The sequence below is a fragment of the Dreissena polymorpha genome, chromosome 6 (assembly GCF_020536995.1).
Source record: "Dreissena polymorpha isolate Duluth1 chromosome 6, UMN_Dpol_1.0, whole genome shotgun sequence".
NCBI classification, from domain to species: domain Eukaryota; kingdom Metazoa; phylum Mollusca; class Bivalvia; order Myida; family Dreissenidae; genus Dreissena; species Dreissena polymorpha.
This window is the reverse complement of record NC_068360.1, coordinates 88,486,874-88,505,884: the sequence shown is the minus strand read 5'-3', so window position 1 is coordinate 88,505,884 and position 19,011 is coordinate 88,486,874. Positions and strand designations below refer to the sequence as shown.

Below are 19,011 nucleotides of genomic sequence, written 5' to 3'. Positions count from 1 at the left end.
GCCTTTTGTCCCTCATGCATCATTAGAGTTGTGTTCTGAGAAAATTGGGCATAATGCATGTGCGTAAAGTGTCGTCCCAGATTAGCCTGTGCAGTTTGCACAGGCTAATCAGGGACGACACTTTCCGCCTAAATTGGATTTTTGATAAGAAGAGACTTCATTTAAACGAAAAATGTCATGAAAGCGGAAAGTGTCGTCCCTGATTAGCCTGTTTGGACTGCACAGGCTAATCTGGGACGACACTTTACGCACATGCATTATGCCCAGTTTTCCCAGAACGCGACACATTAGTTATCTGTCGTAAGTAAACTGTTCAATCAAACAGTATCTCCTCCTAAAAAGATTATCAGATTTTCAAGGAACTTAAAAGGAAATGATCCTTGCCTGAGCATCTTTCAAATTGAATCAAACTATTCCGATCACAAGAGCTTAAAAATGAGTTTAATAGTGGAAACTTAAAAGAAAAATTCTGAAACTACAAGGGTCTGGTTTTAAATATTTTGAGTGTGACATCATATTTGGTCCTCTACTTCACGTTTCAATCATGCCCCTGGGCACAAAATTGGTCCCACCATAGGTTTTAATTATGCCCCCCTTCGAAGAAGAGGGGGTATATTGCTTTGCTCATGTCGGTCTGTCGGTCTGTCCGTCCACCAGGTGGTTGTCAGACGATAACTCAAGAACGCTTGGGCCTAGGATCATGAAACTTCATAGGTACATTGATCATGACTCGCAGATGACCCCTATTGATTTTGAGGTCACTAGGTCAAAGGTCAAGGTCACGGTGACCTGAAATAGTAAAATGGTAATTGAATGATAACTCAAGAATTCATACGCCTAGGATCATGAAACTTCATGGGTAGATTGATCATGACTTGCCGATGACCCCTATTGATTTAGAGGTCACTAGGTCAAAAGTCAAGGTCACGGTGACCCGAAATAGTAAAATGGTTTCCGGATGATAACTCAAGAACGCATACGCCTAGGATCATGAAACTTCATGGGTAGATTGATCATGACTTGAAGATGACCCCTATTGATTTTGAGGTCACTAGGACAAAGGTCAAGGTCACAGTGACCCGAAATAGTAAAATGGTTTTCGGATGATAACTCAAGAACGCATACGCCTAGGATCATGAAACTTCATAGGTAGATTGATCATGACTTGCAAATGACCCCTATTGATTTTGAGGTCACAAGGTCAAAGGTCAAGGTCATGGTGACCTGAAATAGTAAAATGATTTTCGAATGATAACTCAAGAACGCTTTTGCCTAGGATCATGACACTTCATAGGTACATTGATCGTGACCCTCAGATGACCCCTATTGATTTTCAGGTCACTAGGTCAAAGGTCAAGGTCACAGTGACAAAAATCGTATTCACACAATGGCTGCCACTACAACGGACAGCCCATATGGGGGGCATGCATGTTTTACAAACAGCCCTTGCTGTATTTGTTATATGTATTTAGTGAAAACTTCTATGAAAAATCTATGAACCAATGTCCAGAGGTTTAGTAATTTGCATGAAATATTGTACAGTGATTCTCCACTAAGTTTGTTCAAATCATGCCACTGTGTTCACATCTTGCCCTTCCTCAGGGGTGCAATGATTTACATAGACTTGAATGGTCATTCAGTTAGGAAATGTTTCTGGTATGTTGGAAAACATGGCAATCAGTTGATACATGTATGACAACATTCATTTTGTGGCTATAGTGAAACCTTGTTAACACTCCATATGTCACAGTTTTTGCTCACTTGAGCACAACATGCTGATGGTAAACTGTTATAATTGTTTTTTGTCCATCTCTCTTGGTCGTTCATGCTCAATCAACATTAGCAATGTGAACTCTCTAGAGGCTGCATTTATTGCCAAATCTTTATGGAACTTTGTCTGAACATTTGTCCTAATGATATCTTAACCCAGTTTGAAACAGGGTCAGTTCGGGTAAAAAAAAACGAAGATGGTATAATCTAGTAAAACACTTTATTGCCCAATCTTCATGAAACTTATTCAGAGAATTTGACCAAATGATATCTTGGCGCATTTTGAAGCTGGGTCATTTTGGGTTAAGCAAACTCAGTCACTAAGTCAAGTTAAAAGAAAAGGCTGCTCTATACGCATTTATTGCCCAATATTAAAAAAACATTGTGAAACATTTGTTATAAGAATATTTCTGCCAAGTTCCTAACTGTGTCACCTGAGGTCAAAAGAAGAATAAAACTTTTTTTTAAAGTCAATAATCGACATGTATTGCCCAATGGTAATCAGACTTGTTCAGAACATTTGTATGGGCTGATATCAAAACTGTGTCAAGTAGAACATTTGTATGGGCTGATATCAAAACTGTGTCAAGTAGAACATTTGTATGGGCTGATATCAAAACTGTGTCAAGTAGAACATTTGTATGGGCTGATATCAAAACTGTGTCAAGTAGAACATTTGTATGGGCTGATATCAAAACTGTGTCAAGTAGAACATTTGTATGGGCTGATATCAAAACTGTGTCAAGTAGAACATTTGTATGGGCTGATATCAAAACTGTGTCAAGTAGAACATTGTATGGGCTGATATCAAAACTGTGTCAAGTAGAACATTTGTATGGGCTGATATCAAAACTGTGTCAAGTAGAACATTTGTATGGGCTGATATCAAAACTGTGTCAAGTAGAACATTTGTATGGGCTGATATCAAAACTGTGTCAAGTAGAACATTTGTATGGGCTGATATCAAAACTGTGTCAAGTAGAACATTTGTATGGGCTGATATCAAAACTGTGTCAAGTAGAACATTTGTATGGGCTGATATCAAAACTGTGTCAAGTAGAACATTTGTATGGGCTGATATCAAAACTGTGTCAAGTAGAACATTTGTATGGGCTGATATCAAAACTGTGTCAAGTAGAACATTTGTATGGGCTGATATCAAAACTGTGTCAAGTAGAACATTTGTATGGGTTGATATCAAAACTGTGTCAAGTAGAACATTTGTATGGGCTGATATCAAAACTGTGTCAAGTAGAACATTTGTATGGGCTGATATCAAAACTGTGTCAAGTAGAACATTTGTATGGGCTGATATCAAAACTGTGTCAAGTAGAACATTTGTATGGGCTGATATCAAAACTGTGTCAAGTAGAACATTTGTATGGGCTGATATCAAAACTGTGTCAAGTAGAACATTTGTATGGGCTGATATCAAAACTGTGTCAAGTAGAACATTTGTATGGGCTGATATCAAAACTGTGTCAAGTAGAACATTTGTATGGGCTGATATCAAAACTGTGTCAAGTAGAACATTTGTATGGGCTGATATCAAAACTGTGTCAAGTAGAACATTTGTATGGGCTGATATCAAAACTGTGTCAAGTAGAACATTTGTATGGGCTGATATCAAAACTGTGTCAAGTAGAACATTTGTATGGGCTTATATCAAAACTGTGTCAAGTAGAACATTTGTATGGGCTGATATCAAAACTGTGTCAAGTAGAACATTTGTATGGGCTGATATCAAAACTGTGTCAAGTAGAACATTTGTATGGGCTGATATCAAAACTGTGTCAAGTAGAACATTTGTATGGGCTGATATCAAAACTGTGTCAAGTAGAACATTTGTATGGGCTGATATCAAAACTGTGTCAAGTAGAACATTTGTATGGGCTGATATCAAAACTGTGTCAAGTAGAACATTTGTATGGGCTGATATCAAAACTGTGTCAAGTAGAACATTTGTATGGGTTGATATCAAAACTGTGTCAAGTAGAACATTTGTATGGGCTGATATCAAAACTGTGTCAAGTAGAACATTTGTATGGGCTGATATCAAAACTGTGTCAAGTAGAACATTTGTATGGGCTGATATCAAAACTGTGTCAAGTAGAACATTTGTATGGGCTGATATCAAAACTGTGTCAAGTAGAACATTTGTATGGGCTGATATCAAAACTGTGTCAAGTAGAACATTTGTATGGGCTGATATCAAAACTGTGTCAAGCAGAACATTTGTATGGGCTGATATCAAAACTGTGTCAAGCAGAACATTTGTATGGGCTGATATCAAAACTGTGTCAAGTAGAACATTTGTATGGGCTGATATCAAAACTGTGTCAAGTAGAACATTTGTATGGGCTGATATCAAAACTGTGTCAAGTAGAACATTTGTATGGGCTGATATCAAAACTGTGTCAAGTAGAACATTTGTATGGGCTGATATCAAAACTGTGTCAAGTAGAACATTTGTATGGGCTGATATCAAAACTGTGTCAAGTAGAACATTTGTATGGGCTGATATCAAAACTGTGTCAAGTAGAACATTTGTATGGGCTGATATCAAAACTGTGTCAAGTAGAACATTTGTATGGGCTGATATCAAAACTGTGTCAAGTAGAACATTTGTATGGGCTGATATCAAAACTGTGTCAAGTAGAACATTTGTATGGGCTGATATCAAAACTGTGTCAAGTAGAACATTTGTATGGGCTGATATCAAAACTGTCCAGAACATTTGTATGGGCTGATATCAAAACTGTCCAGAACATTTGTATGGGCTGATATCAAAACTGTGTCAAGTAGAACATTTGAATGGGCTGATATCAAAACTGTGTCAAGTAGAACATTTGTATGGGCTGATATCAAAACTGTGTCAAGTTGTTTTAACAACCTAGGTCAATAGGTCAAATAAATAAAACTTACAATTGCTTGGGAAAGCTCCAGAGGCCACATTTATTGCCCATTCATCTTAAAACTTAGTGAGAATATTTGTCCAGAATGTTATTACAGATTAGTTTTTATCTGAGTCATGCTGACTAAAAAATAAGGTTAGTAGTTCAAATAAAAAAAAGCTTTTTAACAAGTTATAAGTCAAATTTGTTTGTGCAATCTAAGTTAAACATGCTTTGAACATTTGTTTTAATAATTTCTCAGATTATGAGATATGGTTCCTGTTCATAGAAAAATAAGGCCGCAATAAGAAGTGGTAGTTTTCCTTGTGTGGCTATCATATAACCATTTGAACTCTCTAGTTGTTTTTTTTACCCACTCATCTTATTTTTTCAAAATATTTTGTTTGTGTGTATATCTGCACTATGAAAATAATTGTGGTTTGTTTAAAAAACATGGCTGCAAGGTATTTGAGCGTTTTTCCTTTTAAGTCTGTTTGCATGGCAGAAATTTCATGGTCACGTGTAAAGGTTCATTCTCGATGTATAATATGTGCAGCCTACGGCTTGTGGAGACTGGAACTTCATCATTGATCAGACATCTTTGATAAAACGTGTTTGTAGATTATTCTGTGCAGTCTGCACAGGGGAATCTAGGAGGACACTTTTCCGCTCTATGGAATTTTTTGTTTAAAGGAAGTTTCTTTTTAAACAAAACTCCAGTTAAAGCGAAAAGTTTCCTCCCTGATTAGCCTGTGGGGACTGCACAGGCTAATCTGGAGGGACACTTTACGCACATGCTTTAAAGTTTAAGCCCAGTTTTCCCAGAACGAGGCTCAAATAGACTACCTTATGCCCTGTTTCAGCTGCTGAGCATATGCCATGTGGTACAGGGCCATCAGCTATACCTGCAACCATGTCATGGAGCCCTCGTATTTGTGATGTTCTGCGCGTGTGTTGCCCTCACTGTGGCTACCCTGCAGATATGGAGGGAGGAGTACGCTGTGATATATCTATCTTTGCAAGTATGTTTGCTGTGATGCATACTTATCTTACAGCTAAAGGACTTTATAGAAGGAAAACTCTGGGTGTCTGATAAACTTGAGCTTTTTATGCGTACTCCGCTTTATCCTGCTACTTTATCTACATATTGGACTACTTTTTAGCCTTTCAATTCTGGTTAAAGGTCAAATTAAGTTAAGCAAATATTTATATATAAACTCAGAAAGCCTCATCCTGTGAATCTTTCTTCAACTCTGCAGATAAGTTCAAGTACACAATCACACTAACATACTATTCTCTATATCTTTGGAAGTATGTATGTTGTGATGCATTTATCTTGGAAGTATTTATGTTCTGATGCATTGAACTTTGCAAGTATGTGTATTTATGCTGTGATGCATTTATCGGTCCAAGTATGTATGTTGTGATGAATTTATCTTGCAAGTGTTTATGTCGTGATGCATTTATCTGTAGAAGTGTGTATGTTGGGATGCATTTATCTTTACAAGTGTGTATGTTGGGATGCATTTATCTTTACCAGTGTGTATGATGGGATGCATTTATCTTTACAAGTGTGTATGTTGTGATGCATTTAACTTTACACGTATGTATGTTGGGATGCATTTATCTTTACAAGTGTGTATGTTGGGATGCATTTATCTTTACAAGTGTGTATATTGGGATGCATTTATCTTTACAAGTGTGTATGTTGGGATGCATTTATCAGTACAAGTATGTATGTTGGGATGCATTTATCTTTACAAGTGTGTATGTTGGGATGCATTTATCTTTACAAGTGTGTATGTTGGGATGCATTTATCTTTACAAGTGTGTATGTTGAAATGCATTTATCTTTACAAGTGTGTATGTTGGGATGCATTTATCTTTACAAGTGTGTATGTTGGGATGTATTTATCTTTACAAGTGTGTATGTTGGGATGCATTTATCAGTACAAGTATGTATGTTGGGATGCATTTATCTTTACAAGTGTGTATGTTGGGATGCATTTATCTTTACAAGTGTGTATGTTGGGATGCATTTATTTTTACAAGTGTGTATGTTGGGATGCATTTATCTTTACAAGTGTGTATGTTGGGATGCATTTATCTTTACAAGTGTGTATGTTGAAATGCATTTATCTTTACAAGTGTGTATGTTGGGATGCATTTATCTTTACAAGTATATATGTTGGGATGCATTTATCAGTACAAGTATTTATGTTGGGATGCATTTATCAGTACAAGTATGTATGTTGGGATGCATTTATCTTTACAAGTGTGTATGTTGGGATGCATTTATCTTTACAAGTGTGTATGTTGGGATGCATTTATCTTTACAAGTGTGTATGTTGGGATGCATTTATCCGTACAAGTATGTATGTTGGGATGCATTTATCTTTACAATTGTGTATGTTGGGATGCATTTATCTTTACAAGTGTGTATGTTGGGATGCATTTATCTTTACAAGTGTGTATGTTGGGATGCATTTATCTTTACAAGTGTGTATGTTGGGATGCATTTATCTTTACAAGTGTGTATGTTGGAATGCATTTATCTTTACAAGTGTGTATGTTGGGATGCATTTATCTTTACAAGTATGTATGTTGGGATGCATTTATCAGTACAAGTATTTATGTTGGGATGCATTTATCAGTACAAGTATGTATGTTGGGATTCATTTATCTTTACAAGTGTGTATGTTGGGATGCATTTATCTTTACAAGTGTGTATGTTGGGATGCATTTATCTTTGTCATTAGGTATGTTGGGATGCATTTATCTTTGCCATTAGGTATGTTGGGATGCATTTATCTTTGTCATTAGGTATGTTGGGGTGCATTTATCTTTGTCATTAGGTATGTTGGGATGCATTTATCTTTGCCATTAGGTATGTTGGGATGCATTTATCTTTGTCATTAGGTATGTTGGGGTGCATTTATCTTTGCCATTAGGTATGTTGGGATGCATTTATCTTTGCCATTAGGTATGTTGGGATGCATTTATCTTTGTCATTAGGTATGTTGGGGTGCATTTATCTTTGCCATTAGGTATGTGGGGATGCATTTATCTTTGCCATTAGGTATGCTGGGATGCATTTATATTTGTCATTAGGTATGTTGGGATGCATTTATCGGTCCAATTATGTATGTTGTTGTGCATTGATCTGTCCACATATTATGTTGTGGTACATTTTGTTTTGTTTCAGATCTTCGGGCCATTCCTTCAGATTGGTGCTGTATGTCTTATGACGGTGTCCTCATGGTTGATTGCTCACGAGTGGTTCAGCATCGTAAGATTAGGTATGAACTTGGCCCAGTATCATGCATTTTCTCAATTTTTTGCTCAACTTAGAGATTGAGATATGAGTTTCCTTTAAGGCAGTGTCAGCTCTTAAACAATCTGAAATCTCAGCTAAAATAGTATTAAAATATTATTGCTCAAATTTAGGGTTGACTTAGACTCAAAACTCAAATCACATCAGTGAACACCAAGATAAGCATTTCATCTCAAATATTGTGAAATATCTTATAGTTGAGTCAGAATATTGAGTTAAGAATGTTCTAGACAGAAGGCCCTTTGCACAATATTTTTTCGTCATAAAGTCACATTAAGTGCTTTGATTGTGTAGAATTCAAAAAGGGTGAGTCTAGAAAAGTGAAACTAAATGGAACAATTTTAAAATAAAATTAAACGTGTAGGTATGAAGTGCATTTATTGTGGTTAAGACTTCAAATCAAGGATCTGAGATGCTTTTATGCATAGCACCATACTTTCCATGGCGTTCAATCTTTATATATTGTCATCCTGTTCTCATGTCTGTTTAACACTGTACCACTTATATACGTATTTTGACGCATTTGTAGTCCCTTAGAAAGTTATATTTAATCTAAAACCTTTCTTACTAGATTCAAGTTTTAAACTATTCATTTCCAAACCTTAAATACTGGTGAGCAGCAAACAACATAAAACCTGAACAGACTGCGAATTACTCGCAGGCTGTTCTGGTTTATGCTGTTTGCACATGCCAATTTTCACTTTGCTTCTTATGTGGGAAAGAGTTAACGCTGTTTGCTTTGTTCAACTGTTCTGATAATTGCTTTATATACCTGACTTGAATTGGAAGTAGATAGAGAATAGTTGTATAGAAATGGATGAAGATTAAGTTCGTCATTTTTAGGCTTTGAAACAGATGAGTGCAAAGTTTGCCTAAAATAACTGTCAAATAAACATGTGCTAAACAAAGCCAGAGTATACTATGGAGCATACATAGTATGACCTTTGATCAAGGAACCGAGTCTTACACGCATTACACAGACTCCATGTGGTGAACATTTGTGGTGGCTTATTTTAAAATTTAACCCTCCCCCATAAGAAGCAAAGTGAGAATTGCTTTTGCAACCAGCATTAAAGCAGAACAGCCTGCAAGTATCTCGCTGTCTGTTGAGGTTTTATGCTGTTTGCTGCTCATCAGTATCTAAGAGTTGGAAATAAAGCCTTTGAAACCTGAATTTTGTAAGAAAGGTATTTAATTAAATGTTACTTTCTGAGACACTACAAATGCATCAAAATACGTATATCTAAGTGGTAAAGGGTTAATATTGTATATGTAAATTACAGTCCAGACAAGCTTGGGCATACAGATGCAGCGAACCATACTGAACCTCTATTGTGACATTAAACCCTTTACCAGTTAAATACGTATTTTGACGCGCTTGTAGTCCCTAAGAAAGTTAAATTTTATTAAGACCTACCAGTATCTTTCGAGATTCAAGTTTTAAATGCTTCATATCCAATCCTTAGATTCTGATGAGCAGCAAACAGCATAAAACCTGAACAGACTGCGAGTTATCGCAGGCTGTTCTGGTTTTTATGCTCTTCGCATATAGCCATGTTCACTTTGCCTCTGAGTGTTAAAGGGTTAATTGGAGCATACAGCATTTGCATGTATCACATAGTATACAGGTAAATTCTGTACAATATAGTTTGTTGTTGAATCGATTTGGCTGAATTAACTGAAGGAAATTTTGTATCTTGTATGTGTGTGCATTTCAGAATTGAAAGTGTTCAGCCTGATAGTATATGCCTTTCTGTTGTTGGGCTTGTACGTCAGTCCCCTTTTCATCAACTCCCCCTGTGTGATAGCTGCGGAGAAGTTACCAACCAAGCCAAGGCTGTTTGCTCACAGGGGAGCATCTGCTGTAAGACATTAATTTTGGGCTCACATTTGTTATTATTTTTATGCTCTGGATCGAATGATCAATTGGTATATTGTTTTTTGCCTGTCATTCTGTCTGTCATTCGGTCATTTGGTCGGTCGGTCGGTTTGTCTGTCTGTCTGGTCTGTCTGTCTGTCTGTCTGTCTGTCTGTCTGTCTGTCTGTCTGTCTGTCTGTCTGTCTGTCTGGTCTGTCCGTCTGTCTGTCATTGTATGTGGAATTTAAAAAGGTACCTGTTCATAACAACAAACAGTTACTGAATTTCTAATAAAAATTCATTGATTTTTTGCGTTAAATAAGACCGAATTCGTGAAAATGGCTGCACAATTGATGAAGTTATGGCTGTTCAAAGCAATGCACCCCGTTTTCGGGTCATTTTGAGTTGAATACCTCGAAAATGAAAGTAGAAATCGGACGGGTCTACGAATAATTACATTAATACCCCAAAAATTGATAACCGCTGGAAAGACTGCTTTCTTTTCTTCATGGGACGGCATATAAACTATCCGGTACATTTTTGTACGGAAAATAACCAATCTAAAAAATACGCCCGGGGTTCGTAAGAATTGCGTTTAGTGACACAAGGTTTTTTACGGGAATTACGTTATTAAATTTTTATTCGCGTTTTTGTATGCTTTATTTTGAATTTAATTACGTTTTTGGTTATTGTCCCCTACCGGTTTCACTGGAGGGGACTTATGGTTTGCGCTCTTTGTGTCCGTGAGTCCATCTTTTCTGGATCCTGCAATAACTTTAAAAGTTCTTCATAATCTTTCATGAAACTTGAAACATGGACAGATGGCAATATGGAGATTATGCATGTCATTTCATTTTGTTCCTATATCAAGCATTATGGTTGCTATGGCAACAAATAGACTAAAACTACTGCTGAAAATGGTGGATCCTGCACACTTTTCTGGATTCTGCGATAACTTTGAAAGTTCTTAATATTTGTTCATGAACTTAAAACATGGATACATGACAATATGGACGTTATGCACGTCATTTAATTTTCTTCCTACGTCAACAATTCTGGTTGCTATGGCAACAAAAATATATAAAAAAGAAATATTTCTGACAATGGTCTAGCCCATAGGGGACATATACTGCTTGGCAATAGTCTTGTTTTAATTGCGTAATAACGAAAATACGCTTGTTATCTAAAGCCCTGAATGTATCAAAGAACATAGTTTTCAGGGAAAGAAACTTTATTTTCTTTAATAAGAATTGATAATGTAATAGCATGAATTGTATAATTGTTCACAACATTCAGACTTCTGTTCTTTCTTGTTGAGCCCTGCATAACAGATATTGGAACCTTTGTAAGTTTAAGCTGATAAATTGAGCCACGTTTTGAGAAAACTGGGCTTAATGCATGGGCCTAAAGTGTTGTCCCAGATTAGCCTGTGCAGTCTGCACAGGCTAATCAGAGACGACACTTTCTTCTTTTATGGTATTTTTAGTTTCAAGTAAGGCCCGCCTTACCGAAAATCAAGTTTAGGCGGAAAGTGTCGTCCCTGATTAGCCTGTGCAGACAGGCTAATCTGGGACGACTCTTTACGCACATGTATTATGCCCCGTTTTCTCAGAACGCGACTCAATTGATGATAACTGTACTTGTACTTACAGATAACTCCAGAGAACACTCTCCTAGCCATTAAGGAAGCTTCCCGCTATGATGATGTTTTTGGGATTGAAGTCGATGTCCGAATATGGTGAGATAAAAAAATATATTAAAATATTCAGTTTCTTTGAAAATTAATGGAGTGTACAATTTATGCTGGAATATCAATGGAAATTTATATTGAAGCATATTTAAGAAATAGCAATAAGTTATTAGCCTGCTCTGGGAACACAGGGATTAATGCATGTACCATGAGTGTTTTCCAAGTTTAGCCTGTTCTGTTCGCACAGGCTAATTAGGGACCACAATTTCCTGTTGTATGTTTTTTTTCGTTCAAAGGCAGTCTTTTCTTAGCGAAAATCCAGTTTAGATGGAAAGTGTAGTCCCTCATTGTGCAGACTGTACAGGCTAATGTTGTAGCCACTTTGCTCAACTGCATTAAGACCCATTTCCCCAGAACCCGGATAAAATCATCAGCATTAAATACAGATCGACAGAGCCTCTAAGTGTCATTCTGGACATGATAAGCCCCTGGGCTTCCCATTGAAACTGTTCTTCTGTATTCAACATGTATACACTGTACACAAGTACAATTATTATTTATTTTAAGAATCCATTTAGGTATAACATGTATTTCAACCAATTACTGTTAGATCAGTATGAAACAGGTTTTAGTAAAAAAGAAAGTCTATGTAATATCATAGTTCTTATTGTGTCCAAATAACTGTAAATTGATGATCACCATTTTGTGAGTACTAGTGAAGATGAATGCTTGAACAAATCTAAAGTAATGAGAACAACATAAATAAAGAACTTCAATACAAAGTCATATTTTTAATATAAAGTAAATCAAATGTGGGATCGTTCTCAAGATCTCAACCAAAGCGCCAATTGCTCATGTAACTTATTTGTGACGCAATAAGACTTCCACCTTTAATGCAGTGGAAGAAAATAAAACAAGTTTGACAACTTTGGCTTTTGATACCATGGGGCAAAAGTGAATAGGTATAAAATTAACCCTTTTCCACTCAGAAGCAAAGTGATAATAGCTATATGCAACCACCATAAAACCAGAACAGCCTTTGAGTAACTCGCAGGCTGTTCAGGTTTTATGCTGTTTGCTCCTCATCAGTATCAAATTTTGGGAATAAAAGCCTTTACAAATTTTATCTAGTAAGAAAGGTAATAAATTTAATATGATTTTATAAGGGACTATAAATGCGTTAAAGTGCGTATCTGAGTGGTAAAGAGTTAAACTTAAACAAATGTTTGCTCAGTGTGGATGGAGTGCCATATGTCCTGCATGATGACCACCTGCGGAGGACTACAAACGTAGAGGAGGTGTACCCTGACCTGGCCAGCCTGCATGCTGACTTCTTCAACATCACACAGCTACAGAGTCTGAGTGCAGGAAAATGGTTCCTTAAGGTGAGGCAGAAAATTAGGTAAAAACCCTGGTATATTGTGAATGGAAGCATGCCTGTAAGTGTTGTTCAGATTGTTTATTCCTGGTGCCACTTTATAGCAAAGGTTAACTGAGCAGTTCAATGATCTTATATAATGGTACTGTGATTTAACTCCGGGGAAGGTGCTACATGGTTGTTTAATAATGGTTAACTCTAATTTTAATTTTTAGGCTAAGTTACAATCTCTTGAATCAAACAATATTAATAAGTGAGCTATTGTGATTAAAGTTTATCTGGCATCCCACCTCTTCAACTTTTATCTAATTTTACTCAAGGGGCCAGAGTTTGGGTTCAATTTCAATGTTACTATGCCATGTTAGTATTGACTTGATCTAGGTCAAGTTCTAATTTGGGTAAATTTGGGTGAACAACTAGGTCACTGGATCAGATCTTAGAAATACAATTTATTACCACTCCAGAAGCCAATTTTAGGATTCAGTTTTAATGAAACTTTGTTAGAATTTTAAACTTTGCAATATCTAGGACAAGTTATAAGTTGAGTCAGATGGGGTGAAATCTTCCAGGAGGTCACTAGGTCAAACCTTAGTAAAACCTTATTAATAACCTAAATGGCTCATTTGTGACTTTATTATGATTAAACTCAGTGAATTGCTTGACCCACCAACATGAACCTATTTCCAGTACGGTCCAGACAGGACGCTGGCAGGATCTGGAGGAGTAGTGCAGGCTGAGTTTGTGAATCAGACCGTACCAACATTCCTGGAGGTGTTACACCTGGCCCTGTACCTTGATCTGGCAGTCATGTTTGACGTGTACCTGCCCCCCGTCAGTCACCCGTACTACAATGACACCCTGACGATCATCAATGATGTCATCTATATGTCCTCAGTCAACAAATCAAAGGTCCATCATACAACTTCTTTTCAACTTTTTAGGAGTTCTTGTACAAAATGCAGTTTATTCAGTTGGTATGTACTTGTACCTGGACATAAAAATATTAATTCACAATTTTTTTTAAAACCCATTTATGCCTAGCGTAAAAGGCCTGGGCAAACAGCGTAGACCCTGATAAGATGCCGCATGATGCAGCGTCTTATCAAGGTCTGCGCTGTTTGCTTAAAGGAATTTCTGTAAGAAATATTCTAAATATAGAAATAAATATACTAGACATCCCTAATTTTGGAAATAAATTGATCCAATTTAGAATGATGGGAGAGTCCACTAGGCATAAATGGGTTAATCAAAACTCTAAATGGGTGTTAATTCATATTTTGAGTGAAATGGGATGTTGTACAGAAGACATTATTATGGTTGTTCTTAAAAAACAAGCGTGCAATTGCTTTTACTTTTTGTAGATAAATTTTCATAACAAGGGAATAAAAAATCTTTAGGTACAATCAGTTTAAGGTGAAAACTGTGTCATTTGAAAGATTTGTTCAGAGAGTTAGGCACTTTTAAAACAGCTTTATAGCAGAACAAATGCCTTAGGGGTGTTTATAGCAGAACAAATGCCTGAGGGGTGTTTATAGCAGAACAAATGCCTGAGGGGTGTTTATAGCAGAACAAATGCCTTAGGGGTGTTTATAGCAGAACAAATGCCTTAGGGGTGTTTATAGCAGAACAAATGCCCGAGGGGTGTTTATAGCAGAACAAATGCCTTAGGGGTGTTTATAGCAGAACAAATGCCTTAGGGGTGTTTATAGCAGAACAAATGCCTGAGGGGTGTTTATAGCAGAACAAATGCCTGAGGGGTGTTTATAGCAGAACAAATGCCTGAGGGGTGTTTATAGCAGAACAAATGCCTTAGGGGTGTTTATAGCAGAACAAATGCCTGAGGGGTGTTTATAGCAGAACAAATGCCTGAGGGGTGTTTATAGCAGAACAAATGCCTTAGGGGTGTTTATAGCAGAACAAATGCCTGAGGGGTGTTTATAGCAGAACAGATGCCTTAGGGGTGTTTATAGCAGAGCAAATGCCTGAGGGGTGTTTATAGCAGAACAAATGCCTGAGGGGTGTTTATAGCAGAACAAATGCCTTAGGGGTGTTAATAGCAGAACAAATGCCTTAGGGGTGTTTATAGCAGAACAAATGCCTTAGGGGTGTTTATAGCAGAACAAATGCCTTAGGGGTGATTATAGCAGAACAAATGCCTAAGGGGTGTTTATAGCAGAACAAATGCCTGAGGGGTGTTTATAGCAGAACAAATGCCTTAGGGGTGTTTATAGCAGAACAAATGCCTTATGGGTGTTTATAGCAGAACAAATGCCTTATGGGTGTTTATAGCAGAACAAATGCCTTAGGGGTGTTTATAGCAGAACAAATGCCTGAGGGGTGTTTATAGCAGAACAAATGCCTGAGGGGTGTTTATAGCAGAACAAATGCCTGAGGGGTGTTTATAGCAGAACAAATGCCTGAGGGGTGTTTATAGCAGAACAAATTCCTGAGGGGTGTTTATAGCAGAACAAATGCCTTAGGGGTGTTTATAGCAGAACAAATGCCTTAGGGGTGTTTATAGCAGAACAAATGCCTTAGGGGTGTTTATAGCAGAACAAATGCCTTAGGGGTGTTTATAGCAGAACAAATGCCTGAGGGGTGTTTATAGCAGAACAAATGCCTGAGGGGTGTTTATAGCAGAACAAATGCCTTAGGGGTGTTTATAGCAGAACAAATGCCTTAGGGGTGTTTATAGCAGAACAAATGCCTGAGGGGTGTTTATAGCAGAACAAATGCCTGAGGGGTGTTTATAGCAGAACAAATGCCTGAGGGGTGTTTATAGCAGAACAAATGCCTGAGGGGTGTTTATTGCAGAACAAATGCCTGAGGGGTGTTTATAGCAGAACAAATGCCTTAGGGGTGTTTATAGCAGAACAAATGCCTGAGGGGTGTTTATAGCAGAACAAATGCCTGAGGGGTGTTTATAGCAGAACAAATGCCTGAGGGGTGTTTATAGCAGAACAAATGCCTGAGGGGTGTTTATAGCAGAACAAATGCCTGAGGGGTGTTTATAGCAGAACAAATGCCTGAGGGGTGTTTATAGCAGAACAAATGCCTGAGGGGTGGTCTAACTCAATGAGTCGCACTCTAGTAAAACTGGGCTTAATGCATAAGTGTGAAGTTTCCTCCCAGATTAGCCTGTGAAGTCTGCAGAGGCTAATCAGGGACATCACTCTGGCTTTAAAGGAAATTTGTCTGAAGTCTAGGCTGAAATTGTCATCCTGGATTAGCCTGTGTGGACTGCACAGGCTTATCTGGGATGTCACTTAATGAACGTGTATGAAGCCCAGTTTACCCAGAATAAGGCTCAGGTGTTTTGCAACATATTTACATTATAACAACATTTTCAAAAAATATATTGATAATTAAAAAGTATTTAATAAAACTTCAACATTCAGTCAATACTCAAATGTGTGGTTTAACCCTTTCTCCAATAAGAAGCAAAGAGAAAATGGCTATGCGCAAAAAGAATAAAAACAGAACAGCCTGCAAGTATGTCGCAGCATGTTCAGGTTTTATGCTGTTTGCTGCTCATCAGTATCTAAGGGTTGGAAATAAAGCCTTTAAAACTTTTATCTAGTAAGAAAGGTTTTTATGCCCCTGAAGGAGGGCATATAGTGATCGGACCGTCCGTCCGTCTGTCCTTCCGTCACACTTTGCGTTTAGGTTTCGCGTTTAGGTTTCGAAAAATGCTCATAATTTCTATTTCCCTTCACATAGCAACTTGATATTTGGCATGCATGTGTATCTCATGGAGCTGCACATTTTGAGTGGTGAAAGGTCAAGGTCATCCTTCAAGATCAAAGGTAAAAAAAAATGAATCAAACCGGCGCAGTATTGGGCATTGTGTTTCTGACAAACACATATCTTGTTAATTAAATTTTCTTTTCTAAGTGACTAAAAATGCGTCAAAATACATATCTGAGTGGTAAAGGGTTAAGTCATTTGCCTAAAGTGTCATCCCAGATAAGCCTGTGTAGTCTTTACATGCTAATCAGGGACAACACTTTATGCAATTGGGCCGTGCTCTGTGAAAAAGGGGGTTTAATGCATGTGCGTAAAGTGTCGTCTCAGATTAGCCTGTGCAATTGGCACAGGCTAATCAGGGACGACACCGCCTTAATGGGATTTTTGCTAAGAAGAGAATTCATTTAAACAAAAAATGTCATAAAAGCTGAAAGTGTTGTCCCTGATAAGCCTGTTCGTACTGCACAGGCTAATCTGGGATGACACTTTATGCACATGTATTAAGCCCCTTTTCCCCAGAATGACACTCCAATGCAATATCTATACCTTGCTCATTCCTCTCACAGATATTCTGGACAGCAGGTACCTCTACCCGCTTTGAGAACATCACAATACCCTCGGCATATCAGCGAGTGGCTGGCACGAAAGGAATGAATTCTCAAACTCTCAAGAAAAACAACTTCTCTGCCGTAAACCTTGAGCATGTGGATTTTGATAAGGAATATTTTAGGTAAGTTTTCTGCCTTTTTGCTTGGATGTCTTACTTTGAAGAACCTTAAGGGAAAATTTGGTTTTCAATTTTTTGAAAAGGTGTTGTATGTTTTATTATGGGGGACATATTGTTTTTGCCCTGTCTGTTGGTTTGTTTGTTGGTTTATTTGCGTCAAACTTAAACATTGGCCATAACTTTTTGCAATATTGAAGATAGCAACTTGATATTTGGCATGCATGTGTATCTCATGGAGCTGCACATTTTGAGTGGTGAAAGGTCAAGGTCATCCTTCAAGGTCAAAGGTCAAATATATGGGTCAAAATCGCTTAAACTTTAACATTGGCCATAACTTTTGCACTTTGAAGATAGCAACTTGATATTTGGCATGCATGTGTATCTCATGGAGCTACACATTTTGAGTGGGGGGACATAGTGTTTCACAAACACATCTTGTTTTTATTTTTGGTATTGATGTAAATGTACATACAGTCATACGGCAGTTTTAGCTTGGCTGTTTTCCGAGAATCCCGAGTTATTGTCATAGCCAGCTCGTCATGTCGTGTCGTCCGCGTCGTGATAAAACCTTTACATTTTGTCAAGGTTTTGAACATTGGCTCCAAAATCAAAGTGCTTCAACCTACAACTTTGAAACTTCATACGAAGCTGAACCTTGATGAGTTCTACATGCCACACCCTTTTTTGGGTCACTAGGTCAATGGTCAAGGTCAGTGTGACCTCAAAAATAATTAAATAAATTCTGACAAGCTTTCATTTATTCAAAACTGCACCCGCAGCCCGGCGTGGCACCCGTTATGCGGTGCTCTTGTTTCATTAAAGTAGTTAATTCACAAGAGAATGGAATCTAGCTGTTATTGGTATCATGTGAACAGAACATGATCATTTAAACTTATGATATGGAAAAATCCAACAAAAAGCCTGAAATAATTCAATTATTAACATTTACTTATTTTTTTTGTAAAGTAGGTGGACAATATTATCTAAAAATTCAAAAAGTATACAGGTGTTGTTAAATATTGTGGTAATTTCCATGGTATTGCCTGACTTCTAGGTCATCATGAATTTGAGCCATACTCAGGGGAAATGGGGCTTAACACATGTGCCTTAAGTGTTATCCTAAATTAGCCTGTGCACTGCATACAGGCTAATCAGGGACAACACTTTCCAAGTAAACTGGCATTTAGCTAAAAAGAGAATGCATTTTAACAAAAAATATTATCAAAGCAGAAAGTGTTGTCCATGATTAGCCTGTGCAAACTGCACAGGCTAATCTGGGACAACTCTTTACCCATATGCATAAAGCCCCATTTTCCAAGAGCATGTATCATTATTTTAAACTCCATTTTTCTCCACAGAGATTACAAGAGTGCTGGACTGAAGCAGTTTGTGTACATAGTGGATTCAGGCTGGCTCTACTCCTACTATTGGTGTTTAGGGGTGGACTTTGTACATACCAACTACTGCAACATGCTCAGCAAGCAGGCTTCACCCATTTGGCACATGGTGAATATTTCTGAATAAATGAGTTCCGGTCGGGGATAAATGGGTTTAATGGATGTGCATAAAGTGTCATCCCAGATTAGCCTGTGAAGCCTGCACAGGCTAATCAG

The 19,011-nt window shown here is 37.5% G+C and overlaps 1 protein-coding gene across 3 annotated transcripts in view; it reads left to right on the top strand.

Annotated features, from left to right (window-relative positions):
* The window catches only part of LOC127834140 (glycerophosphoinositol inositolphosphodiesterase GDPD2-like), a 35,081-nt gene that overhangs the window by 9,649 nt on the left and 6,421 nt on the right, over positions 1-19,011 (top strand). For all 3 annotated transcript variants that reach the window (XM_052359774.1, XM_052359773.1, XM_052359772.1), the window contains 8 exons: positions 5,528-5,686; positions 7,870-7,963; positions 9,717-9,862; positions 11,509-11,594; positions 12,781-12,931; positions 13,612-13,833; positions 17,238-17,401; positions 18,757-18,904. In XM_052359774.1, coding sequence (XP_052215734.1) covers positions 5,528-5,686; positions 7,870-7,963; positions 9,717-9,862; positions 11,509-11,594; positions 12,781-12,931; positions 13,612-13,833; positions 17,238-17,401; positions 18,757-18,904 — 1,170 coding nt within the window. The remainder of the gene's footprint in view (positions 1-5,527; positions 5,687-7,869; positions 7,964-9,716; positions 9,863-11,508; positions 11,595-12,780; positions 12,932-13,611; positions 13,834-17,237; positions 17,402-18,756; positions 18,905-19,011) is intronic.